This window comes from Chaetodon auriga, chromosome 13, assembly GCF_051107435.1.
Source record: "Chaetodon auriga isolate fChaAug3 chromosome 13, fChaAug3.hap1, whole genome shotgun sequence".
Taxonomy (NCBI): domain Eukaryota; kingdom Metazoa; phylum Chordata; class Actinopteri; order Chaetodontiformes; family Chaetodontidae; genus Chaetodon; species Chaetodon auriga.
In genome coordinates this window covers 8,705,068-8,732,147 of record NC_135086.1, presented here as the reverse complement: position 1 = coordinate 8,732,147, position 27,080 = coordinate 8,705,068, and the positions used below count along the sequence as shown (strand labels likewise).

At 41.5% G+C, this 27,080-nt stretch overlaps 1 protein-coding gene and 3 non-coding genes across 7 annotated transcripts; 3 read left to right on the top strand and 1 right to left on the bottom strand.

The window, feature by feature from the left end:
* Positions 1-1,021: 1,021 nt before the first annotated feature.
* Positions 1,022-1,093, top strand: trnaa-cgc (transfer RNA alanine (anticodon CGC)). Its single transcript has one exon. It is a non-coding gene; the product is annotated as a tRNA-Ala (tRNA).
* A 380-nt stretch (positions 1,094-1,473) lies between these two features.
* On the top strand, positions 1,474-1,545 carry trnaa-ugc (transfer RNA alanine (anticodon UGC)). The gene has a single exon. It is a non-coding gene; the product is annotated as a tRNA-Ala (tRNA).
* Positions 1,546-1,774: 229 nt separating this feature from the next.
* Positions 1,775-1,846, top strand: trnaa-cgc (transfer RNA alanine (anticodon CGC)). The gene has a single exon. It is a non-coding gene; the product is annotated as a tRNA-Ala (tRNA).
* Positions 1,847-3,128: 1,282 nt separating this feature from the next.
* LOC143330417 (alsin-like) lies at positions 3,129-26,343 on the bottom strand. 4 transcript variants are annotated; one of them, XM_076746992.1, is made up of 41 exons: positions 26,179-26,343; positions 25,298-25,474; positions 24,582-24,742; positions 24,177-24,401; positions 23,741-23,931; positions 23,566-23,598; positions 23,273-23,464; positions 22,945-23,066; positions 22,596-22,831; positions 22,276-22,363; positions 21,777-21,958; positions 19,841-20,009; positions 18,985-19,081; positions 18,747-18,824; positions 18,203-18,424; positions 17,629-17,800; positions 17,339-17,534; positions 16,960-17,025; positions 16,621-16,780; positions 15,775-15,906; positions 15,447-15,575; positions 15,068-15,091; positions 13,360-13,430; positions 12,797-12,863; positions 12,476-12,654; positions 11,688-11,753; positions 11,312-11,410; positions 10,836-11,000; positions 10,497-10,608; positions 9,873-9,950; positions 9,571-9,707; positions 9,229-9,384; positions 8,965-9,079; positions 8,276-8,433; positions 7,985-8,083; positions 7,561-7,740; positions 7,332-7,377; positions 7,128-7,189; positions 6,766-6,915; positions 6,532-6,628; positions 3,129-6,286 (listed from the first exon to the last, which is right to left on the bottom strand). In XM_076746992.1, exons 2-41 carry the CDS (start codon positions 25,315-25,317, stop codon positions 6,248-6,250), a joined length of 4,971 nt encoding a protein of 1,656 aa, XP_076603107.1. In that variant the 5' UTR covers positions 25,318-25,474; positions 26,179-26,343; the 3' UTR covers positions 3,129-6,247. The 4 variants fall into 4 exon arrangements, with proteins under 4 accessions (XP_076603107.1, XP_076603108.1, XP_076603109.1 ...); XM_076746993.1 differs by having other exon boundaries at positions 9,229-9,381; XM_076746994.1 differs by lacking the exon at positions 15,068-15,091.
* Between the last annotated feature and the right edge of the window lie 737 nt (positions 26,344-27,080).

Sequence of the window (27,080 nt, the reverse complement as noted above, 5' to 3'; positions counted from 1 at the left end):
CATGTTCAGTGGCGGAAGAGAACTAAGTGTATTTACTTGTAAGCTTTATTCAACTTACATTAATCAGTGTGACTTATATTAACTTTGAATTCGATGACTGTGCCTAAAGTGAAAAGGAGAATGAATATGGGAGAACGAATACTCAGCGAGCAGCTGGGGGATCTCGGCCATGCTCAGCTTTCTTTATCCACATTTTTTGAACATCCATGCTGTCCTTCCATCTCTCTGGACACTGTACCAATGTTCCAACCTAATAAAGGCAAATAGTTCCCTCTTGTGTCCATTTTGTGCCATTACCCAACCTACATCATCTTGCCCCATCAGAGGACTTGAGGGTTAGCTTTCACAGGTAGCTCCCTTCACAAAATAAGAGGCCTGTCAACCTTGTTCAAGCTGAAGGATGGTGTGAGCCTGAAACATTTCAGCTGCACGATCAGTATATTGCTTAAAAAGAAAAGAAAAAAAAGTGGATGGGAAAGGGAGAAGTAGAGAAGAATAACAGCCTGACAGGAAGTGAAAAGACAAAAAAAACCCCAAAACAAAACAGTAAGCTCAGTGAGTCCAGAACCTCATCATCAAAATGTTGAAGATGTCTTTCCATCCAACTGGATATAACGTTTGAATTTGAGTATTGAGTATTCAGTAAGGGTTGGTTAATAGAACGACAAAAGACGGTGGTGATACATTAGGCAATTTGTGATGAGCAATTGTCTCACTAACCGTCAGGTGTTTCTCCAGCTGCTGGAGAACTCCCCAAAGTGGAAACATGTCTCTGTCTTGCAGTGAAGTTGTATCTCTTGAAGGCCGTGATCGACATCTGAGAGGCAATGTGAGCCTGAGCACAGCTGTCTAAGCTGATGCTGCTCTCTGCACAAGCGATGACCCAACACACAGCTGAGAAACTCAAGGGAAACCTGCAGACACATGCAATAAAAATTAATTAAAGATATTATACTGTATATTAACCATGAAGCCTCCTGATATGATGTTAGTACATATGCTGGGATCTAAGGCATTCAGGGGGGATGTAGCTCAGTGGTAGAGCGTGTGCTTCGCATGTACAAGGTCCTGGGTTCAATCCCCAGCATCTCCATCATATCTGCCAACCTGCATTAATATTTAGTTAATACACAGCTGTTTCATTTACATAGAGGTACAAAAGGGATAGATATAACATACTATGAATTAATCCATCATTAATTTGGTTACACTGGGACAGAGGGATGTGATACAGTAACTTTTGCATGTACAAGGGTTCAAACTCATTTTGTCAGTCCAGGTCACAGGAGAATGGCCAGACAACTCAAATAACCATGTATTACAACAATGCCGTGCAGATGAACATCTCTGACAAATGTACAACACATTGAGCTTTGAAGTGGACTAAATGCAGCAGCAGATGAGCACATCATCTGACGTCAGTGAAATAGAGATGAATTGCTGAACTGTGAGACGGCCTGCAGCTAGAGTAAGGGGGATGTAGCTCAGTGGAAGAGCGTGTGCTTTGCATGTACAAGGCCCTGGGTTCAATCCCCAGCATCTCCATTAATAATATACACACCTGACTGATCCTGTCATTACTGTATTTTAAAGAGGAAGGGCTCACGGTCAGAGTGAGAAATATAAAACTTCTAGCCAATGGCACTTTTTCCTGGCAGCCAAGTTAGCAGAGCAAGATACTTTAGTTTATTTAAGCCAGTAAAACAGCAGCAGTGTCCCAAAAACCAACAGAGGCTTACATTTAATTGATTTATCTATCAAACTATAACATATAGGGGATGTAGCTCAGTGGTAGAGCGTGTGCTTCGCATGTACAAGGTCCTGGGATCAATCCCCAGCATCTCCATCTGTCAAGCTTCTTTAATGCTTGATACACATCTTGCTCCACCAAACACTACCTTTACATGGAAACACTCAAGGCTCTTAAAACTGTGTATTTATATTTAATTGAACAATTTAAGAAAACAACTAGTGTGAAGGTTACACATGGAAACTGGTTTATCAATTAAATGGTGATAAGTCAAATCCTGTCTGAGCCAGTATTGGTCTTTGGTGGCTTTGTAGCTAAATGCAGGGCAGCGGTTCAATCAGCAACTCCAAAACTTCTGCATTTTGTGAAAATATCACCATTTGCAAAAATATGGGTTTATACCACAGAAATGTTCAAAGATTAGCTAAGCTAGCATAGCTCATCAGATGACAGGACAAGTTACAACATATGTATATATGCTTGGAGATATATCGAGCTAGCTAAGTGCTAACTAGCTAGTCTTGGAGTAGGCTTTTCCATAGCTTTCAACCAATGGAGAACATTTAATGCAGAGGAAAGAGTTTAATGTTAGGTACTCTGGAAAAAGCCATTAAGTCGACCTGCTCTAGTGTCGACTTTTTTTTTTTTTTTTTTTTTTAATCAAAGTGGTGATACTACACATAGCTACCAGTATTTTGAAAACACACCTCGCTACTGGCGCACTTCACTGCTGATGGCCGCCACTCGTCTCTCCTCTTGGAGAGGTTTAAACCTTCACCCATTTTGCTTTAGTTTGGAGGTCCACAGGCTGGCTTCATGCATTAACTCTTACTTTAGAGCACTCAAACAGGGAAACTAGCTAGTTATGTTTAGAGCCCGCCATTTTTCCGTTCACTAACGAACTTACTCCCCCGACCTGTCAGTTGGAAATGACGTAACCACTAAGCGCCCGCGATTGGTTCATTCGAATATTTAAAATTACGGTGCTTACGTCATCAGATAGTGCCAAAAATTCAAGTCTGAAAGAACAAGAAACAAAACTCAGTTTCCTCTTGTGGATAATGACAGTTTTGACTAAATAAGAGAAACAGACTCATGTTTGGATGTAAAATGAGTTCTTGGAAATGTATAATAAACTAATTTAGCAGCTTGAGTTTCAAAGTTCAGGTATTGAGCATCCTGGCTCACTGTCTTGACTAAAGCTGAGCCATTATTGATGTTATTCATAAATGTCTGTGCTTTCCCTACAATTACTGCTGTTTAAAAGTCTGTTACATGGTCTGAACAGCTTACATGAACATTTCCATCTGCTGGGAAAACTGGTCACAAGAGTTAATCAAGAAATAAAATTAACAACATTCACCAGGAGACATTTTCCGAATTAAACCAGATTTATTGCCCTTTTTTGAGTAAACACTTTCTTCATTTCCTTTCTCACTTCATTTAAAAACTAATTAACGTTTTGCAATCAGTTCCTCTGATCATCGTTCTATAAATGTATGAAGTTACAAAAATAGACTTAGTTAGAAAAATAATAAATGGAAGTCATAAATTCAGTCAGGTTAGAGCCTCAGTCTTCAAACATCATGACTAGTCTTACATGTTTTAGCCCATTTGGTTGAAACTGCACTTTATATTATTTCTGATCATTTTAGAAATCATAAATATGCTTTTGAGTGATTGGTTTCATTTCAGTACAATGACATCACAAGAGAGTCGAAATGCTTCCAGTAAGAAAATACAAATATTCACTGTGATGGACCACCAAATTAAAAATGAGCTGATTTAAAGTTTGAATGTAGTTCTGCAATGATCTCATACCAGTGGCTGCCTGAAAGGTTATTCTGTAAATGTACAAAAAGGATCCTGTATGTGATGGAAAATGATCGGCAGTAATGGGAAAAAAACAAACAAAAAAAAAAACAGGAGATTTGTTGATACTGGGCTAAGACATGCAAAACGTCCTTTAACCTAGTATTAAAGGAGGCCAGAGAGAGGTCAGCTGAACGCTCTTGTCTCCTCCACCCTTAGTTGTTACACCTTACCTACACTGCAGTGGTGTTAACAGCAAAATGAAAAACAAACATTGAATGACTCTTCACATACAGTTACTGAGAGGTGCTGAGAACTTGACTGACAATAAATACAATACAAACACAATTCAGTAACGCTGAAATGAGAACAGAGAGAGAATAGAGTCTGATTTTGAATCAAACAGCTGCTTTTCTGACATTTTGGCGAGTTTTCTCTCTGTTTTACTCCTGACAACATAAAAAAGAAGACCAGTTTATTAACAGTGAGTAATATAGCAGCAGTACATGCTGCACTGTGCTTGCACCTGCTCCAAAAATACTAAAGCATTGGGTCTGCTTTGTAATACATGACAGTTCTCAGTGGATTTATATAATGGACACTTCCTTAATAACAGTCACTGCTTGTGGGTTTTCAGGTGGAATCCAAGTGTGACTCTATGGAGATGCTTAAGATCCAGCTTACCTACATAAGACTGAAGACTGATACTTTTAATAAATCTCTAAAATTTTAAATTATATCCTACTGCTAAATAAATTACTTAATATAATTCATTTTAAAGTGATCTGAAGCTCAGGTTCTTTAAAAAAGTACCCACATGACAATTGCCTGGGAGTTAAAAATGGGAGTCATGTCAGATGCTGAGAACAAGGAAAATGTAAAAATGATTCTGGATAATGAAAGTAATGACCTCTGATGTCCTAAAAAGATCTGGATTAGAAAATGCAGTCATTTATAATCCACGCAGATTTAAAGGATCAAAACAAACTGATGAAAATTTAAAGTACCTTGATGCTTTTTAAACTCGCTTGTTTACTAGCTATATAAATGTCATTTAAATCTTAAAAAATTAAATCTGCATCTGGATCAGAGTCAAAACAAACAGTGACAGACAATCATGGCATACATTCATGTAAGTGAGTGCAGAAGCTGCTAAGAGTGAATATATTTTAAATGTCCTGTCTCACAAAGTGAACGAGTCCTTTAAATAAATCAATCTCTGCACACCATCAGGGTAAACCCTCCACCACATTTGAAATCTCTGGCCACGTTTTTAATAACTCCTGCCCATAAACAAACAAGGACTGAAAGCATAATGTCCTTGATGGAGGAGGGGAAAAATCCTGGAATATTTCCTTTTTTATGACACACTCTCCTGGCTGGTTGGTGAACTAAACTTAATAAAATCTCTCAGTGCAACATTAAAAGAGTTGATCCTCAGGCTTGTTCATATATGCTCGTTCACACACAAACACACTCCACACAACAACAAACGGCCTGAAATATCAGCAGAGGAATGGACATTTCCTTTCCATTTAGCTCATCAGTGTTCCCTCATGAAGTATTTTAAGAACATAACCATTCCCCTCCGTAGTGACGTGTTACTGTCCTACTGGTCAGTTTACTCCGTATTAGTCATAAATATCAAAAGTTCAGACCTGAGACGAAGTGCTTCATGGCTAGTTTCAACATGCTGGAGCACACACAGGTTGGGCTTGTAGCACAGGAGAGTACAAGTGTTAAAAATAAATAAATAGAAATAATTCAAACAGTCTCTAGAAACTGAGCGTCTGTTTAGTGTGATGCTTTGATCTATCTCTCCTTCATTCAAAAGATGTAGAAGGGTCTAAATTAGTTTGGGGAAAGTTAGTTTGTTTTTTTCATTTACATTTACATAAGCTTTTTCCCCTTTTCATTACCTGCAGTTTTCATATGTACCTACACTGTAGGCTTCAGTACATTTTGATATTTTCAACAGTGAATTTACTGTAGTTGGAGATTTTCCTCCATAAAATGCTAAAATTCCTTGGTTTCACTGCACTAAAGTTCTGTGAAACAATAGAAATCACAACTTGAAAACCTTCAAGTTCCCCTCTGAGGAGTGCTTGGCCGCTAACGACATATTTACATTATTTTAGCTCCGCGGTTATTTGCCCCTCAAGTTCACTGTTAAAATTTGATCATATTTCAGACTTCCTTATGTCTTGAGTGCTTGTAAATCCTGATAGAAAAAGATAAAACAACACCTCACAGGGGCCTGACTGTATATTGCACACACTGTAAAATAAAAATACTGCACTATTTTGTGATGAATATTACTGGACTAAGAAATGGAAACTGAGCAGATGTATTATTATAAAGTATAACTGAATATCTACAGTAACAACATATTACCAGATGTTGTTGTAACGATGATAATGCAGTTTTGTAACACGTCCTGAGTCCTGTGTTACCTTCCTGTGAAAACTGTCCTCAAAAATGCTGGTGTAAACACTAAAAGGATCAACAGCGACATCATCGTCTGACAGAAGAGTATCACTCTCCCGTCCTCTGATGTCTGCCTGTGCAGACTCTGTGCAGCTTTCCAGTGGCCTCCAGTAGAAAGCTGCTGGTTTGACTGGTTTTGTTCTGGCAGCTCCTGTGTGCTAACTTTTTGATGACTGTGTGGCATCTTCCTGTCTGCTCCTATGCAGTTGACTCCCGCTGGATCTGTATGTAGCAGGCCTGCAGCAGAGGAAGGATGATTCAGTGATTACAGACAAACAGATGATTATTATTCATTTACAAACTAAAAAGCATCAAAGATAGCAAGATTCTCCAAAATTCAATTTTCTTTGGTAATTTGACTGTGGTACAAGTGAAGGCTCTACAATCATCATGTTGTTTTACCACCAACATCAGGTTTTAAAAGGCTGTTTAGCTGTTTCTAAATTTTGTTCTAACAACTGTGTATGTTGGGCGGGTCCCACCTTCAGTGTGGTGAACATCAGTCCCTGCTCTCCATGCTGAATGTTGGGATCCATTAAATCTTCTATCAGATTAACCTCAGCTCCCAGGTTCCTGATACTGGAGGGCAGAACGGCAGAAACACAATATGTCCAGTCAGCAGCCTGCAGCGCCTGCTCACCGTACAGCTGGCTACATTCGCTGTAAGTAAATAATAAGCGAATGACATTAGACAGTAAGTAAGTGTGGTCACATACCTCGCCCTGAGCACCACATAGAGGAAGAGGGGGAGCAGGTCATCCATGCACCACAGGAAGTCATCATGCAGCAGAAGTTTGACTTCCTGTGTCAACTCCTCAAACGTCTTCTGGATGACGAGGAGTTTGTCTGACGGAGTGAAGGTGGTGCTGCATGTGTACGGAGACATACGCTCACATTTATACTCATAATAATGCACTGTCAAAAGTAAATTGAGCTGTGTTAAGTTGGGTATGAAGCAGGAACTTGTACATGAACACAAGTTAAAGGAGACTCTGGATGGATCACACTGCATCAGATCACATCATATTTACTGGTGTTATTACTTTTGTCAATTCAAGTCAGGTCACATGGCAGCTACCTGATTTGTTGGAGTGTCTCTACCGCAGAAACAAAGCAGGCGTCTTTACTGCTAGACACAATCTGTGGAAAAAGTAAAGGAAACCAGTTACAGATGACAACACAAAAGATGCAACAGCCCACTTAAACCTTGGGTTGGAATCACAAATGATCAATTGTGTGTGTGAGACATTCACAAGCCAGGATGGAGTGGTTCACCACTGACCGGCTTTGTCTCTCCCAGAATTGACACCAACACAGGCCAGAACTTCCTACAAGAGAAAAACAACAAAGAGAAAGTGAGTGTGAGCTCCCCACACTTGAGGGAATTTTAAAGCTATTTAAATTATTGGTTACCAACAACCAGAACTACATTTTTTAACGAAGCACCATTTACAGACAGTTTTTGTCAGCGTACAAACAAATGTGTGTGTTTGTTGCATGCACACACTCACTCCTTCACTCCCAGGAAGCTGAGCAGCGACTGGTCGGGCTGCTTGTTGAGTCGGAGGATTCGCTCCCAGTACTGGACCTCCTCCCGCTCCTCCTGCAGGCAGTACAGGGTAAAGAGAGGAGGGTAGAGTCGAGGGAGCAGCAGAGGAAGGAGCAGAGAGGAGCAGCTCACCACCACAACACTGCTGGACAACAAGGTGGAGGAGGAGGAGAGGAAGAGAGATGAAGGTTCTACATACAATACAACCTGCCTATTTCAATAGCACTGAGACGGACAAGCTGATGAAGAACTTCACATTATAACTGTGATGCATCTGACACCTGAGTCCTGCTGGGATTCATCTTGCAAGCTGCTGCTCTGTGTGTTTGTGTGTGTGTGTGTGTGTGTGTGTGTGTGTGTGTGTGTGTGTGTGTGTGGACACTCACGCCTGCTCTGCCATGTCAGAGTTGTGTCTGCCTTTGCCTGGAGGGGCAGGGGGGTCTGGGATGATGCCACCATCATCTGGTAACCCTGGAAACAGAAACCTGCAGGCAACAAGTTATGTTCCTAAGTGAAGGGGCTAAAATTAATATTTGTACTCATCTATATTTTATTTAATCATGTGTGATTTCTGTTTTTTTTGCAACTGATTTCTGCATTGTGACAATGTGCTGTGTTGGTGTAGATTGTATGAATTAGTGTTTTCACAAAGCTCAGAATTCAGAGCTTGAACAAACCGAACGACGCTGTAGAAGTGTGTGAGGTAGGCCTGAACCTCCTGGACGGCCTGCCTGAGCAGCCTGCGGTTAGATCCCACGCCAACGTAGGTCATCCTGTAGACGGTCACCAACGTCTCCACCAGCCAGCCCAGAGGGTGGAGGGGGGTTTCGCATGCCTGACATACAAACAAGGTCACATAAACACAGACATGCACACTTAAGTGTTACACTAACAAAACCACCAATAAAGGAACAGACAGTGTTGCCACACTTCTGCAACACTTGTTAAGGTAACATCGGCCACTTCTGCCAAAAGTATCACTCTCATTGACCAGAGGCTGATTCTCTGCCTATATGTACACTCATTTGCCAGTGCAGATAGCTACAACTAGTGCAGTCTAATGGAACCATCCTGCAATAAACCTTCATGAAAGTTATACTATTGTTTCAGAGGTGTATATTCAGCTTTATGGAGGATGTAGTCTGCGGTGCTGCTGCTTTCATTACATTATACAAAGAGGTGTTTCTAATATTTTGTCAGATCAGATTACAACAATAAGGGTGGACTAAGATAATACATAACTTCATTAAAAAACAGGGGTACAATCTATTATTTCTCATTCTACATCTCATTCTTTATCCTTAACGAATCAAAGCACAGATTCTTCTAAAGACAGAGACAGAGAGACAGGCTTTGACACTTGTACCTTCATGAGGTATCGTCGTATGTTGTCATAGTTTGCGGTGGTGACTGCTTCTCCGTACTGAGGAATGAACTCCAAACACTCCAACACTTTACTCTGAGACTTACTGAGGTCTGGACTATAAACACACACCCAAACACACACACACACACACACACACACACACACAAACACAATCATTTTGATATACAGCTGTATATGTAATAAAGGAATGACACCAATTACATTTGTCTGTGTGTGTGTGTGTGTGTGTGTGTACATATCTACCTGTGTCGTCGTGCAGTTGTTATAGTGACCGCTATGTTCTCCCAGGCTGCAGCCCTCTCTCCTCTCCCAGGAGCGTCACAGCCCAGTCGACTCCAACATTCATCGAACACACAGACCCACCTCTGACTCGCAGGCACCGCGTACTGACCCAACCTGCTGCACACGCACACATTTAAACACTTCACTACACAGAACACCAACAGCACACACCTGATCATTCACAATAAGTCAACTCAGTGACACAAACGGATAAAAGGCTCGTAGACTTCAGAACTGGCTGCTCAACAGAAGTGAATGCACTCATGGTGTTTTGCGTTGAAAACCAGTTCAAGTAAAACTCACAGCTGACTGCTTCTCTCTTTGTTTTCTGGTTCATCAGCGACTGGTTTGGTGTACGTTCCAACCACCTTCAGCCCTGCGGTCCACTCGCCACTGAACTGGCCCTCCAGGCAGTCACCGTTAGCCAGGGATAACACACCCTGAGGAGGAAGGCCGGGGGAGGGATGAATTTGTATAAAATGTTTTTATTAGTATCCATTTTGCATTAATTTCACTAAAACCAGGGATTCCATAATCTCGTAACTGGAGAGCCTGACGAACTTAAAGCCAGAGCACACAGATAAATGGAGTCAGATGTTTTCTACCTTCCCGTTGACAGTCCAGTCATCAGAAAACTCCCCGTGGAGAGCTGTGTCGTCATCTGACATCAACAGACCTGGACCCTGATATAAAACACACCCTGCATCAAAATTTATAAGTCATATCACAGATGTACAATGATAAGGGCTGTGTCCACAGAGTACACTTGAGTATACACTGTAAATAAACAATTACACAAACAAATTATTGTTTTTGCTCTCTGCAAAGCATCATTTGAAGTGTTACCTGCAGTTGATAACAGAAAAACCAAAGCTCAGTGGCACCACCTCCTGTCTTTAAGTGGCATTACACATCAGAGCATCCCCATACCAGCTGCTATCACGCATTTTTGTTTATATGCTAATATATTTAATAGGTCTGTGTCTTAAATAGAATGAATGATAAGAAATATGACATGATCAATGATAACAAGTTTAGCTAGATGAACTTAGGTCATTAGCACCATTTACTGGTCCAAATTCTACTGGGTGATCCAGGTTTAAAGCTCCTCAGACAAAACCCCCATATGCATTGACATTAACTATGTTTTTAATTTCCTCCACACACACATCAATGACTCATCAACAAAGCTGATGCCTGTACTTCCTCAGACTTCTGGGTGAACTTACACTCATCTTGTTGTCTCTGAAGGTCCCTTCATAGTACACACCGTACTGGGTGACAACCACAGCGTTGCCATGTCGCTGCTCGTCCAGCCACATTCCCATGTACTTCTCACCTCTGGAAAGGACACATGAGAGCAGTGAGTGAGTAATCACAGTTTCATGAATGACGTTTAAATTCACTCACTGCACATTCAATACTGCCAGGATAGCAAAACTTAAACAATCGTCAATAATTAAACTGAATTGTGCTAATTAATAATCTGCCAACAAATGTATTTGTACAGGCAAAACAATTTTCTATTTACAACTACAATTAATCATTACAAATTACATGTTATCTACCTGGTGATGTCATCGTAGACTCCATATCCTGTCTTCCTGTCGTGGACCCAGTGACCAATGAAAACGCTTGAGGACTTCTTGGCCATCTTACCGGAGCTCAGCATGCCGTAACCGTGCCGCTGCCCATCACTGAAACAGCCCTCGTACACCTCGCCACTGGCATACCTGAGCAGATCCCACAGAGACATGAATACACGTGCACACAGATGGTGGCAGAGCAAAGCAGTGAGACTGCCACCCAGGCCACTGATTGAAAATAAAATGGTACGAAGAAGTTATGTCGTCCTCCAGTCCCAATTTTGGTGTCTTGTAATCTAAACCACTGCTGAGTGAGACACAACGACTAAAGACTGAATACTGCCTTTACCTTTGGGTCAGGTGATGAAGACATGACCTCTGTGACTCAGTTATGTACAATTTATGTCCTCTGCTACTCTGTACCTTACTTATAAGTCAGTAGAAAACAGTGTACTGACTTGTACTTGCCGAAACCATGGATCTTGCCCTCTCTCCAGTGTCCTTGGTAGATGTCTGTCTTATTCAGCTCTTTGTTGGGTATCATACACTCTCCATAGCTGAGAAGAAAAATAACAATTGTACAGAAACGTTGAGACAGCAGTTTAATTCTTCCAACTTAATCGCACATTTTGTAAATACCAAAAAGCCGGTTTTATCTCTTTCAGCCGTTAAACACAACAGCACTGAAAATGAAAGCCACTTCTTTCTGTTTGTGTTTAATTATGTTATCTTCTGATCACAGGTCTCCCTGAAGGGCAGAGATGTGTCATGTTGGAAATGAACAACATGACTCATTAACCAGCTCATTGACCTGCATCATGTTAATGTACTTACCCATCCTCCAGTCCACTCTTAAAGTTCCCGCTGTACGTCCGTCCATCAGGCCACTTCATGGTGCCTCTGTAAAAGGCAATGATATATATAAACACACGTATATATACAATCCATAGAATCAACTTCAGCCTTCATTCTAACAAAGACTGGATTCAATGACGTCTGTTCACAGTCCATGCTGCCTTCACTCACTCCCTGCACATCCTCTGATTGCTCATTCCTTTACTTACTGTTCCTCTTCGTCGCACAGGTCTTTGATTTGAGAGCACTAAGCAAACTAATGTCACTCTCATAATCCTGCATGTGGTACACCCATCTCTGGTATTGCATGCTTTAACTAATTGATGCTTGTGTCAGTGTTGTGTTGTGCTGAAGGTATGAGCAGGGAACATTTTAAAACCTCCTCCTCATCTCAGAGCAGCTCTGAAGAAAGACAGCCATAATCTCCCAAAGAAACTATTTTAAATCCAAGTGAGTGAGCTTTTTGAGAGCTTAGCTTTTTAACTCTGAGTGATCATTCTAACATTTTTTTTTATTTTTGGCCCACGGAGCTGCTTCCTTCTGTTGAGCGAAAAAAATCTTTGAACCTGGAATCGCTGCTTGCGGGTAGATTTTTTTTTAGCTGTGGCTGAATTTATATCTTAAAAACAACTGCAATTCCCAGGATTCCTGGGACAGTTTGTATGTGCTCCGGGCACAGAAAATGGGAAATGTTATTCAAGACAAACTGTAGCTGAAGAGATGGGGGTGGGACAGGGGGAAACACACAAACACACACGATTTCTGACCTGCCATGAACTCGTCCTGCCAGCCAGCCCCCGGTGTACTGAGCATCTTTAAACCGTCCTTCTCCAGTGAACATGTAGGAGGCTGTGCGAGACATGCCCATCACCCCTGGCGACGACCCCTGACCCCCACCACCCAGCACCTGATCGACCGCCTGGTTAATAGACCGTAGCCACTTGTTCTGGAGAGAGAGTGTTTTTTAAAGACAAAACTCATACTTGCTGTTTAGCAACAATGCTGAACCACTGACTGTCATTCTTCTACTGATCATCTTAAATGAAGTTGCAATGAGTGGCTAATAAGTTCATAAAGCATGAATGTACCTTCTCTTGTGGTGTTGAGGCCACCAGGGTGAAACTCTCCTCTGGACATGTAATTTTGATGGCATAGCTGAAGACACACAATGAGAACTTGACTTGTATTAACTGCTTTTACAAAAATGATGCAAAACATTTTATGGATTAAATCGGGTTTAAGATACAGACTTAATACCACTAATCTGACAAAATTGGTGGTTTGGTTTTAGAATTTAGTTTTCAGCAGTGGTTGAAGGTTGTCTGTTGCATTCAGCAGCAAGCAACCACCACTGAATGTTCACCAGCGCTGAGGGGCTTTAAACGCAGCTCATCTACCAGCCACAGCACGCTGGGTCTCAAAAAATGGACTCAATAAAAAGGCAATGGAGAGAATGAATCCATGCTTTCGGTATCAGCAAACCAGGCTGAGGCTGCAGCATTACATTACTGTACACGTTGGAGTGAGTGAGACATCTTGTGTTTATTACTCATCATCATAAACACTGGATTCTACTGTTGCATCTATGACTTTTTATAAGCATTAACAGTTTTAGCACTGACATTCATAGTCTTAAAAACAACAAACTCACAGTCGGCTGCTGTCTTCAGTGACTGGTTTCACCCACAGACAGGTCAGAGGATAGACGTGATATGTGGAGAACTGCAGAGAGAGAGAGAGAGCAGCAGTTCATGTATTTTAAGTACCATCTTTCTGCATAAGTCATTGATACTTAATGATATTTGACTGATGCTCAATCTCACTGTAGTCTTTAATATTCTGGTGGATGAGGGAAGTTACACAAAACATCGCCAATGGAATCTCAGTGTTCTGGTTTGCACATGTGAGAAATGCTGATTAAGATGTCACTATACACCACTTCCTCTACAAAAATCATATATTTGTCAATAGTTTCCTCCGTGGAGTTTTGACCTTTGTGGTGTTTCCACACCAGATCGATTTTATTATTGGTAGAAAATGAAACTAAACCAGAACAAACTTGACAAAAGTAATTAATATTCATCAAAGCAAACATTAGGTTTTTAAAGTGAGTGACTTGTCTAAAGTTAGTTTCAAGTCCCTGCTAAATTTTCATTATAGACTGGAATGAACTAAAAACAAGGCTGCCTTGAAGGTAGAAAGTCTACAGTATGCTTTAGAGGATAAGCAACAATGCAAAGTATTTGATTTATTGAAGCAAAAAACATGCAAGCCCTCTGATACGCTACTTTCAGTTTAGGTTTTTCCAATGTGACTTCACAGGGTGTAACTATTACATCTAAATTTACACAGAAAAACAATTCAGGATTAGGACTATGTCAAAGGTCTACTGCACAACACAGGACATGAACCCAAAACCACAGAGAGAAACAGGGCAGGTTTCACCACTAACTGCTGTCTGTTAAGACACCACCATACACCAAACAGAGAGGAAGGCAAACTATTAGTCAGGGTTCAGTAGAAGAGACACGCAGGACAAGGCAGCAGTGCATATGCTGCCATCTGGGCTAATCAGTGGCAGACACATTGTCTTGTATAGAGCTGGAGATGTTGTCTCTTGGATCAGAATAAAGTGGTGGGTTGCATCCTTTCACCGGCATCTTTAACTGGTCATTAACTGGATAGCGTTACTGTTGCAAACATGTCTGAAACCCAAATCCTCGCACACAGCAGCCTGTTGGGTAGCGGCTAAAGCTCAGAATCAGCCACCAGGAAATGAACATGTACAAAATAAATTTTAACACAGGACATCTGCAATGCTAAGAGCTGCAAAATTACAAAGTCTGGTGTTTATTCAGTTATGTCTGCTTCAGACTACACGATTTTAGCCCGATTTTGAGACCATTTTGTCATGGCCGATCGTGAACAACAATCAAGTGTTTGTGCTTGTGTAGTGTGACATGCTAAACAACCCGTCGTGCAGCATCTGGAAAACTTCACAATACCCAAAAAAACAAAGCGTGTAGTCTGAACCAGAACTAAGTCTACCGTCATTCGGGTGGACAGTGGAATTTACTGCAGGGCTCTTGGTCTGAACTAGATGTGCTGGCTTTAGAGTGTATAGCTCATACCTCTGCACATTTAACTGGACCTTTATGGATGGGCAGAGGAGTAAAAACATATTGGGTTTCGTGTGAACAGACCCTTTAACATTACATAGAGTCCTGTGTTAACAAATATTTATTTGCTGTGTGAACCTGTCAGAGTGTAAGCACTGAACAGAGGCCAGCACACCCATGCTGCTGCATCACAAAGCTCAGTGTGGTTAAACTGGTTGGTTGCAGGTGAAGTATACTTACAAGGCTTTGAGAGGGAATGGCACCCTGAGTGATTGAAAAATACAACGTACAAATATAACCTTTTTCTGCAGAGCATGGTACAAAGACCAGATGACAGAGGTGCACACAGAGATCCAGACGAAGCTTCATCTGACATGAACAAGACTGACAAAGATCCTGTGCATTTTCTTTGAGGTTTAAACAATCGGTGTTCACTGGGAGGCAATTTGAAGTTAGCTTAAAAAGTTTTCAGTATTAGCAAATCTTATTTACATATCGACTTCTGTCTGTGGAGAATTATGGTGCCCACCATGGATTTATACTACCTACAAAGAGAAGGAAAATACCATCATTTGGCTAATTGTATACAGATTTTCTGTGTGTTTGCATGTGTGTGTACCTGTGTGTGCACCAGCACATCATTGAAGAGCATGAACCAGTGGTTGGAGAACCGCCCGGCGTTCTGCAGAGTCAGAGATCTGTTGCTGCTTTCACACACCACACGACGCCGTGGGAGACGCAGAACCTCCTGATGAGCAAACACACGTGTACATTTCCTTATTAAAATCTGACAAACTGCTGAAAAAAACTATGCATCACACTTTACCAGAAATCCTGCCTCAGCCTGCCCTTAACCCGGTGAGATGATTCAGCAGAGGGACATCTCAGCAGTACAATCAGGAAGAATTTTCTAGGTTTAAATAACTTAACAGTGCAGTTGCGCTCACAGTAGTTTTTCCAGAGTGGGTCTTCCAGAAGAGGAGGGTGGTTTCAGCCTCCTTCTTCCTCCTTAGCAGGGACAAAGACAGGGACTCATACTGACTACAGCCCTGATGGAGGGACTGATACTCCGTCGTTAACTGGGGGAGAGAATGAAAGAGAGAGAGAAATTTGTTTTGTTTTATTTTAGAGCAAACAGAAAAGTCCACTTGGACAGCTCTTACAAAAAATATAGCTTCATTGACAAATCACAGTTCAAAATGGACACCCAAGCAGACTGACTGACCTCTGGAACAGATTTGGGCATTTTATTTCTGCCCAAGGGGAGGAAGAAGAAGTGAAATATTTCTACTCCTCTGTAGTAAACATGATGAAAAATGACAACAATGAACGCAATTAAGTGCAAACATGTGCCAAGACTGCAAAACTCTCTCAATTTGTTATTATAAAAATAGTAGAAAATAAGGACACAATCTGTTAAATATATTTTATTTACTATTAAATAACTAATATTAATACTAATATTCAATTATCTTCATTTAAATGTGATGATAGATTTACATTTACTGTAAGTCGTTTTACTGTAAGTCGTCTTCTTGACAAACTTTATAGACTTTATATTTTCATAAAGTCTTAATCGAGGAACAGGTATTGCAAAATGGAGGCAATCTCATATTCAGGTCAATACAATGACAGTAATAAGTAACAATATATCCAAAGTTACTCAATCATGGGAAATAAAGACATTTGGAGACATGGAAAGTGAAACAGAGAGAAGGAAAAGAAGGAACATGAAAAGAGCATTTGAGTGAAAAGAAAGAAGAAGCATGAAGAGACAGCAGCGCCCGCCTCACCACATCGTAACAGGATGCCAGTTTGAGCAGGACTCGGCTGTACTGGTGAAGCTGCTGCAGAGGCCAGTACAACAGCGAAACCAGATCGACATTGCCACCGACAGACTGGTCTGACACACACAGCTGAGCGAGCACACTCTGCTGAGAGCCTAAACAATCACTGGACACAGAGACACAAAGAGAAACAAGACGCTCAGTTATGGTCTGTATTTTAACCTAAATGTGTGTCTTTTTTCAGTCAACCGAAGCTAATGCCATTAATGACATTAAGGCCGTGTTTAGACCTTTGCACTTAGCGCTCCTCAAATGAAAACATCAAGAAAAAATAAAGGAGCTTACAGTGAGAGTTTATGGAGCGACTGGAATCCACCCATCACCTGGAAGTCACCCACAGAAGAACAATACCTGGAGAGAGACGGACAGGGAGAGAAGGAGAGCTTTTAAAGTGGCATTTAACCCAACTTTACTTGTAATTTCTAAGCATTACAGCATATGGAAAGTAATTTGAGAATTTTCCTTTTAATGTGATTTGTGTTGTATGAGAGAATAATATTCTGAAATACAAAGAGAAACAACAAAGCACAATACAAGAGTGACAGCGGGAATAAAGTGAACAATAAGAGAATTAAAAATCCACAAAAGCTGGACTAAAGAAAATGATGTCTGTATCGATGAATGCAGCGTGGATCGTGTGCTGAAACAAAGCGGTGGCCCTTACTCTTTATAAATGTCCAAAAAGTGCTCAGTTTGGGTCACCAGGGGGAGGGAAGTGACATCACAGCCCTGCACATCATGCTGGAAGTAGGTGAGTGACGTCGAGTGTCGGCCGATCAGGACGCTCAGACGAACAAAACTCTCGCAGACGGAGAAGAAGAGATGGGTGCACGGCTCACCTAACGACGGACATGTGCTCTCTGTGGAGGACATCACACACGAGCCAAGCTGATGCATTCACTGCTGTCAAATTTACAAGATGCTGCATACATGCATGTATGAGTATTCCACCACCTCTGTTACGTAGCGGTGTGAGGAGGAGCTTCCTGACGCTGCTCAGCCAGCAGTAGAACTGTCTCTCTCTGGACGCCATCTCATGGATGGCTGAGATGAAACCCATGACGTTCTGGTCTGCCAGCACCGCACAGTTCTGACCGCCGCTGGACACACTGCTAGCGTAACCCATCTGCACACACAAAGAAACTAATGTCAGTCATTGATTAACAGTATCAGAATGTTCTTAAATTTCTTTCATGGCAGTATTTTGTAGTTTCTCTCCGTCACTTTTATTGTTTTATGTTTCTTTCAGCTTTCTCTGACTGTCTCTCTCTGTACAGTGTCAGTCCATCACATTTGACACATGGCAGCTATAGATGACTGCTCTGTGTGATATATGCATCCGCTGTCTGATCAAAAGGTTCCTGCCACTACCACACATATGACTGTACTTCAACCATTCCAAACTATGAGCAATATGTAGGAAATAGACTCCAGTGCTGCAGTTGTAAAAGTGCTCCACCCATCATCTTCATTACTGTCAGTCCTGCTGAAGATAAACCACAAGCAGTTGTTTTTTGGACATGCAAACCTCCATGCAGAAGGGCAGCAGGGTGGGTCTGACTGTGTAACTCTCTGCTCTGTTGGGTGACCTCTGGCATGACCTTTGGTTCTGGTTTGACCTCTCACTCTGTGCTGGCTCTTGCTGCTGGCCGCAGTACAACAGGACTGGCTGGACACAGTCTCCATCAGCCAGGAGGAGGGAGTGGCTCTGACCGGCCGACACGTCCCAAACCCGAAGACCATCAGACAGCTACAGTGGCCCACCGGGGACAAATTACAGAAGAAGTAAATCTGTCAGTGTGAATACAGCATGTTTCATGGTATATGGTGTATGCAGTTACAATTTTTTCAGTGATACATTTTCTGCATAATGTGTTGTCAGGGTGCAGCATAAATGTATTGATTTATTGATTGACTATGTGATTGAATGAATTTATCTCAGTGAATCAGAAAAGAAGAAATAAGCATTTCAAGAAAGAAACAAATATGACTAAACATGAAATCCTGTAAATTAATTGAGGACTAATGGCTGAATGAATGAAAGAAGAGCCGTGGCTGACAGGCTGCTGTACCTTTGTCTGTTGAGGTACAGTGACTGGACTGTTGACATGACCGAGCTGTCCACTCATGTTGCTGCCCCACGAGTACACCTGCAAAACATGAGTTAGCTGATGTGTGTGTGCTCTTGTAGCAAGTTGACTTGAAGTAACTGAAAGTTTGGTCAGTCTTCACTGTGGAGTGTTGTCTGTGACTTGGATCAAAGTGTAAGGTTCAGACTTTGGTTTAGGGCAGGATGCATGTTTGTGTTACCTGGCAGTGAGCAGTGAGAGCCAGAGAATGGTGGGACCCTGCGGCGACTTGGATCACCTCCTCGCCTGTCAAAGGCTTGATACACAGAGGCTGAAGTCTGAAGACACACACACACACACACACACACACACACACACACACACACACACACACACACACACACATTGTAACAGCTTGTGAACACAGGAGGAGTTTCAACCGTTCTCCCTCACCCGTCTCACACATGTCCGTCACCATACTGTGTAAATCTACTTTATTCCTTTTTATGCAGGTAACTACAGTAAATATGTGTGTGATTGTGTTCACATGCTGCTGTGTAGGTTGTGTAGACATTGTGGAAGAGTTAAGCCTAGTCTTGGGTATTTAATTTTCTTGTGACTTTCAAAGTTAAACTGCATTTCAGGTAATCTATTTTAGTAACTTATCCCATGTAAACTAAGTAAATCACATAATTACAGTGTTATAATACTTCAGCAATACATAATAAATACAAAAAATATGTAATTAGATGCTTCAGAGAAATTTATAAACACTATTTCTATGTACTTAAAATAAGTTTGCAGAGGTTTGTAGTGTGGGAAAAGAGTTAACAACATAATATTCCATTGTGAGTCTAAAGTCAATGTGAGTAAAGTGAATTTAACCAAAGTGCATTCACTACTAGAAAACACAATTTAGTTAGCATTCAAATCTCATCTGTGTCTTTCATTAGCTGATTCATCTAAAGTGTCTGCATAAAGTTTCCACCAGTAGAGATCATTTTCTTTAATGTTTAATGTTGATGACCCTGTTAATGTATAACAGTATGTTTATACAAGCCGGGATCTGTTATGAATGTGTGTCTGTGTGTCCAGACCTGGCGAGCTGATCTCCGTGGCCCAGTTGGCCCTCAGAACCGCGACCCCAGCTCCACACTTCCGTGTCCAGAGACGGCAGTCCATCATCAGCCTCCTCTGGTGCTGCAGCCTGGGTTCGACCAGCAGGAGATGGCCTGCAGGCGCAAGGCCGCCGTCGCCGTGGAGACCCTGAAAGAAAAACACATGATCTAATGGAAAAGTTGTGGAAACATTGTTGTTTAAACCAACTGAACCATCACCTACTAGTTAGAATGCATTTGAGCATCTGTCAAGACTGCAAATGCATTTCATCTGTCATACACAGCAACAGCCGCAAGCAGGGAAAGAGACAATGCATCCCCAGGAAACAGCAGTTCACACGCAATTTTCTCACCTATATAAACCGCACACATGGGCAAGCACATAAACTGCACCGAACAGGTTTGGTATGAACACACCCTAACGACTACATGTAAAACTCTGCATGCCCATCATATCCAGCTGAGAGCTGCGTGAGTCTGTCAAGGGGAAGCAGTAAACTGAAACAGCAAGTGAGAAAAGGCAGCAACAACTAACAGAACAAACACTGACACTTAATGTAAAAATAAAGAATACTAACATGAGGTGAGTTGTATGAAAGCTGATTTAAACCCTTCTGTTCAGCAACGCAGTTTAACAAATGTTGTAAATTGTTTACTGTTATTCATTATCTAGTAAATACTTCAAGATTTGTGTGAATGCTGAAACTGAGTCTGTATGCTAGATGTTTTTCAGATCTGTGCTGACAGATGAGACACTTTCATTATGACAGTCCAGGAACTCTGGGAAAACCAGAAAATGAGAAGTTGGTCTGCTACATCTGCTAGTCACCAATTTCCCAAAAGTGTCACACTCTGTCTGCACCATTGAGACACTTCACACACTCTCCTGTGGATATACAATCCCAATTCCAAAAAGGCTGCGTAAAAAAATAAATAAAACCGAACGTGATAACTCGCTAATCCTTTCTGACATATACTCAATTGAAAACAGCACAAAGGCTCACAAGCAAGGATGACACGAGGTTGTGAAACACATGATTGTATAACAGCTTGTTTGCAAATGATTGCATTCTGTTTTTATTTACATTTTACACAAAGTCCCAACTTTTCTGGAATTGGGGTTGTATGACGCATAAAGAGGCTTTAAATGAATAACTGAGCTATGAGAAGGGCCCATACATCACAATGTTTGTCTCATTTGGCTCCTATCATACAAGCTACGCTGTGACAAAAGGACTTTATCTCAAGTTATCTTAATAAAACAATTTTATCTCACCTTACCTGAACAAAACAAATACTGCTATCTCAAGATAAAAACTTAACCATGTGAGCCTGTGCATGCTGTGATCCTGACTTACATATCTGATGATTTGAGCAGATAACATCAGATACAGGAGAACCCATTATTGTTCCGTGTGTCAAAGTGAAAAGCAAACACAGAAAGAAACTGTATTGTGTTTCTGTTGGAGATAATGTTGCATTCTTTGAATTTCTAAACATTTGGTTGAGCTGCTCTCTCCATTTCTGCCTGAGATGACTGATACTAATCTCATATGTATGTTTAATATGGAGCTGGAGCCTTCGCTTAGCATAAAGACTGAAAGCAGAGGGAATTTGAACTAGCTTGGCAATACTTCTATCAGCACCCCTAAGGCTCACTAAAGCATTGTAATTGGCTATTGGTAAACTAATGCGGCATATCTTGTTTGTTTACTTCAAACACACACAGAAATGTACCAGGAACTACATGCTTTAAATATTTCTTTGTGAACAGCTTCTTCCAGTCTTTATGCAGAGCTAAGCAATAGCCTCTTGGTTCAGGGTATCAATCTCCTCATCTAACTCTTGGCAAGAAAGGTAAATAAGCGGATCTCCCAAAAGTGTTGTCAGGTTGTTCACACCCCACCACTCCTACCACGGGTGGGTGTTCCAGGCAGGGAGCGTCTCCTGTTCGCTGCTGCATTCCCTCTCTGGTTTATATTAGTGAGACTGGAGCTCTTCTTCCCCTGCAGTGCCCGCTCCTCTGCCTCAAGGCAAAGCCGAACATCTTCCAAACACACTGGGGAGGAGGAGAGCGGCACAGCCACTCCACTGTTACTGTAGGAAAGAAGGTCAGAGATCAGGGGGCAAATACACTGTAGGTGTATGTGGACTCTACAGTGTAACTGAGTTTTCAGAGTGTATATCTGCATTAGTAGACTGCCCCTCTTAATATTCTGCATTTTTAAGTTAAGCTTGACTTTTGTTTTATTGATCAGAGAAGTGAAGCGGAATCGTTTGGATAAAATGAAGAGCCAAGAAAAAATATCAATAAAAATGTTCTTTCTGCTAACATGAGATTACTGAAACCCTGATTAATTGACTAATTTCTTGACCAAACAAAGTATTTCATTGTCAACTAAAACTGGACTTACTTGTTGGTTTGACTCTTAATTGGAAAGTCTTCCTTGTAACTGGACGTCAACAGATCCGTGGAAGGAGTTGAGGAAACATAGCTGTCATCTGGAGAGAGCAGAGGTGGTGGGGGGGGAGGAAGAAAGACGTGAGTGAGCGAAGGAGAAAGAACATTTATTAAATACCAAATCTATAAAGAACAAACAAATGATGAAGCAAAGAATAAATAAACGAACTTGTAAAAAAGCGAAAGAAGGCCAGGATAAAGATATGAATGAGGTAATACATAAAAGAACAAATGTCAAAACAAAGGAAGAAGGAACAGAACTGAATTACCTACCTGATGTGTAACTGCTCAGTGAGTCTGTGTCTCCGGGCCCAGAGGACTGGTGCATCTCCAATGAGTGACTAGAGAGTTTCTGGAGGAGGTTCTGAAGCTCCAGTTCATCATGGAAAGCTGAGTTCTTTTTGGACCTCCAGCCTGGCAGCGGGTGGGACCTGGGGCTGCCGTCCGTCTGGGTCAGAGGGTCAGTTTGCTCACCAGGCTCAAGCGTGGTGCCAGCTGGAAGATTCTTCCTGAAGTTTGGCAATGGAGGGAAGAGAAGTAGAGGAAAAACTGAAATAAATGGAAAAAACTTTAAAAACTAAGGGATAAAATAAAGACCATTAAGTTATGTAATACGTAGTACTGTTTAGTGTTAGATTTGCCATCTTCAAAAGGACATGAACCAGCTACAGAGCCGGGGCTGCTGCCAGCTGACCGTCCACCAGGCTGGAGCCTCCGTCTGGGACCTCTTCTCCTGGGAGAGGTCTGCGAATGCAAACCAAAGAGGGGCAGCAACCACTGGTCAAAAGCTGAACCTCGTCAACAAGCACTGATATTTGCAGAAAAGAGCAGAATAAAATAATGATCTAGCTGCTGAAAAATCTCTGTAAATCAAAGTTTCCTGTGATACCAGATCACAGGAATGAAAAAATCATCTTAAAATATTTTTATAGCCTCTGGAGTACATTTACCTCGACATCAGTCAGCTCCACCCCTAGTGGACAGTAGTGACCACCATCAACTGCAAACGGCTCCTCCCTCTCTGCCACTGTGTGGTGAGGAGACTGGCCCCGCTCCCTCTTTTCAGGAGGCTTCTGGGTATTGTAGTTCTGTGGAGGTAAACTACGAACCAGTGCCAGGCTGTGGTAGGCACCACAAGCCACCTGTGGGAAATAAACAGAGATGGTACTTCTAAACCCAAAACATTGTATTTTTTGTGTACACATCTAAATACAGCAATGGGGAGATCAGGAAGAGAAAGTACCTGAATTACATGTCTGCCTGACAAGTGCTCCACCTGTGCCAAAGATGTAAATAATACAAATGTGATTATTGAATTAGAATATACAGTTTTTGATGAATGAATGAAGATGAAGACATTCAATATTTAACAGAGCTTCAATGTACACAACAAGGTTGAGTCAATACTTTTAATTTACCTTCTGTGGCCTCCACACAGGGAAGGTGTTTGTGACCAGGCCGAGCTGGCAGCCGCTGCCCCACGCCCACAGCTCATTCTGGGCCGACAGAGCCAGGCTGTGCTCCCGCCCAAAGGCCAGATCCACAACCCGAACCGCTGCTGGAGGAACGACATCACTGTCCACCACAGGGAGCAGGCTTGGCTCTGAAACTGACACAGGATATTTCACACAGCTCAAGTTTTATATTAACCTATAAATACATTTACAAATTGACTAAATAAGAGAAAGGAAACTTTAAAGAAAGGTTGAAGGAAAGGATGGAGGCAGTGAGGGAAGAAAAACAGAGTGAGGGCAAGCAGTGGGTAGGATGGACAGAAAGACATGAGGAGTGTGTGAAGAAAAGACAGAAGGAAGCAAGGAAGGAAGGAAGGAAGGAGGTAAGGTGTTGACCAACCTGTGCAGTTCACAGCTGTGCCCCTCTCAGTCAGCCCACACTGTCCTGCAGTGTTCTCCCCCCACACGTAGACGCTGCCCTGCTCGCTCAGCGCTCCACAGTGAAAGCCACCCGCGGCCACACAGACCACCGTTCTCTCCAGCAGAGAGACCTCCAGCACCGGAGCAGACACTGATACGCTGAGATTCCTCCAAAACAGCTCCCCGAATGAATACACCAGACCACCTGCGAGACGACGACAACTGAGTAACAGCTCACTTTTGCATGAAACTTACACTAACTATGACTCACGACTGTTTCGTTTAGCATTTTCATAGCACAGTAGTAATACCAAGATATTTAATTATCATTTAATTAGTTGAACAATCCTATTGGTACAGAACAACCTTATTTTACCAGACTCACCCTGTGTCAGCAGTAGTCCATGGTGTTCTCCCAGGGCAGTCTGCAGAACAGGCCTGGACAGGAGCACTCTCTCTGGACAGAGCTGCGCAGAGGAGCCCCCTGACTTCCAGATGTGGAGCAGCCCTCGCTCTTGAGGTGTTGGGGCCTGCTCATCTGCAGGCCTGCAGTAACACATATAATTACATCACCATTATGGCCTGAATTGGGCATTGAATGGAAACACCAGTACCAAACTTTGAACCAGGCTATGCTTTCATCATGAGGCTAGTTGTGGTTTACGAGTTCTCTGAAAGCTGGATTTAAATTCCAGCTCGTTCATCCATCAACCAATAATTGCTTGTTCAGCACTTGCAGGCCCTGACTTGCGGTTAGGTTTCAAGGAGAGAGTAAAACATCTGCAAATGACGGAATAGCAGCAGTGTGCACTTTAGTTTAACCTACTGAAAGTGAAGCAAGTTAGCAAAGAGTAAGTAATTAATTAGTTTGTCACTTGAACTTAACTAATGGTATGAAAGCTGTTATGTACAATAATTAGTTTTAACAGAGTGCTGAGAGACATCAGTTGTAAATCTAATCTCACATCTAATCCAGATCACATCTGAAGGAAACAGGATTTCAGTGGCATCTTGCTTTGCTTTTCAACATCTTTCCACTACTGATAACTGGGTAGATATAATGAGGACTCGGACAACTCAAAACTCAAAACAAGTTTTTACCTCTTCTCTCTGTTCTGCATCACTTCAGACTCTCCATTCCACAGGACAGTGAAGGCATCTTTATTGTCTTATGTTCACTCCCAACAATAAATCAGTTTGCAGGAACAAAGACGATCCTCTGTCCTGTTTTACACCTTTGACTCATCTGGCTTCAAGTGCTTGTTGTCTGTAAAACACCTGTTTGCCACAAAAATAAAATAAATGTTTTACTTGACTGACATTTAGTGTAGTATGTGCAAAAAAGACATTATTTGTGTCAGTTTATTCTCCTCTGACTCAGGAATGTACTCATTTGCCTCAGTTTACCATATCATAGTACAAATACATTACATGTGTACTGGAAACGTGTGCTTATTGTGATATGGGCTTTTTTTCCGAGGCTTTAGTAACTACAGTTATTAGATAAATGTAATGGAGTAAAATGAACATTATTTGCCTCCACGAGCAGAAGAACCACGGAGCAGAAGTAAACAAGCGTAAAATGAAATTGTAATACTCAAGTACAACTACAAGTACAATCCTGGAATAAATGTACCTAGTTAAATTCCGTGCTTGACAATATATAAAAACCTCAGGCAATCATTACTTACCAGAGGTCATAATCACTTCAACGTTAAATCCGTTTACACACACAGAGGTTAGTTTATTACGCTAAACAGCAAACAGCAAACGTCTCACGAGTGAACGTCACCGAATGAAAATAGAGACATCTGCAACTGCCCTGCCAAATATACATTTTCACATGTAATGGATTTTACTTTCCCTTGAAATAAAGCACGAAGGTCGTGTATTGTCCATATAAGTGAGGCTAAAGCGTTTAAACTGAATTTGGCTAGCTCCGTGCTAACGTTACAACCGCTAAAGAAGCTAACTAAACTTACCAACGGCCAGTTTGAACTCGAGAGACCGCCGCGGGGATTTGTGAATGGGTCCGGATATCTGTGTGTAGCTGTCACGGCAGAAACGCTGAGTTACGACATTTTTTTTATATTCAAATCAGTACAACGCAGAGAAAGCAGAAGTTGTCTCTGACAGTTCTCTGTTGTTTTCAGGGAGCCAGCTCTCCGATGGCAGCCGGGCAGGGACAAACACGACGGCGGTGCCACACCTGTTGCTGCTATGGCAAAGGCGATAGTGTAAAAGTGAGGTCCCACTCTGTCCCAGTTTCCAGCGCTGGAATCTGGCTACCAGAGTGTCTTCCTCAAGGACAGCAAACTCCTGCATTCAGAGTTAACCAAAGTTAAAAAAAAAATAAAATAAAATACAAACAAGTATTAGTATGAAAGCATACTCTAAAATGTGTATTATAATAATTGATGCATTAATGTGTACAGCACTTTACTGTTGCTGCTGGTAAAGATGGAGCTATTTCCAATTACTGCTGGGAAGTTTAATTAATAATGAATAAAATATGACATATCAATAGATTAAACCACCCGTATTTACAATTTCATCCTAATACTTATATTAATAATTTTCAATCATTAAGTATGTAGTAACTAAAAGCTATTGAATAAGTTCTGTGAAGGAAAAAAGTACAAAATTTCCCTGTGAAATGTAAAGAAGTGAAAGTACAGCAATCAGCAAACAAACAACAAAAAGGAATTACCCAAGAAAAGTACAAGTAAATCAAAATTATACCTAAGTACAGCACAATAAATATCTACTTTTCACCACTGCTGTCAACATACATTAATGCTTCCTCCACCTGCCATACTGTTTTACTTTTGCCGCAGCAAAATTGTAACGCTTCTCTCAAATTGACATAAAAACTAAATATTAA

Coding starts and splice junctions, on each gene's coding strand:
- LOC143330417 (XM_076746992.1), bottom strand. CDS start 25,317: ATGCAGAACAGAGAGAAGAG. Junction 22,832..22,944: donor GGCAAATCTAACACTAAACA/GTACTACGTATT, acceptor GCCAAACTTCAG/GAAGAATCTTCCAGCTGGCA. Junction 20,010..21,776: donor GCCTGGAACACCCACCCGTG/GTAGGAGTGGTG, acceptor TTTTTCTTTCAG/GGTCTCCACGGCGACGGCGG.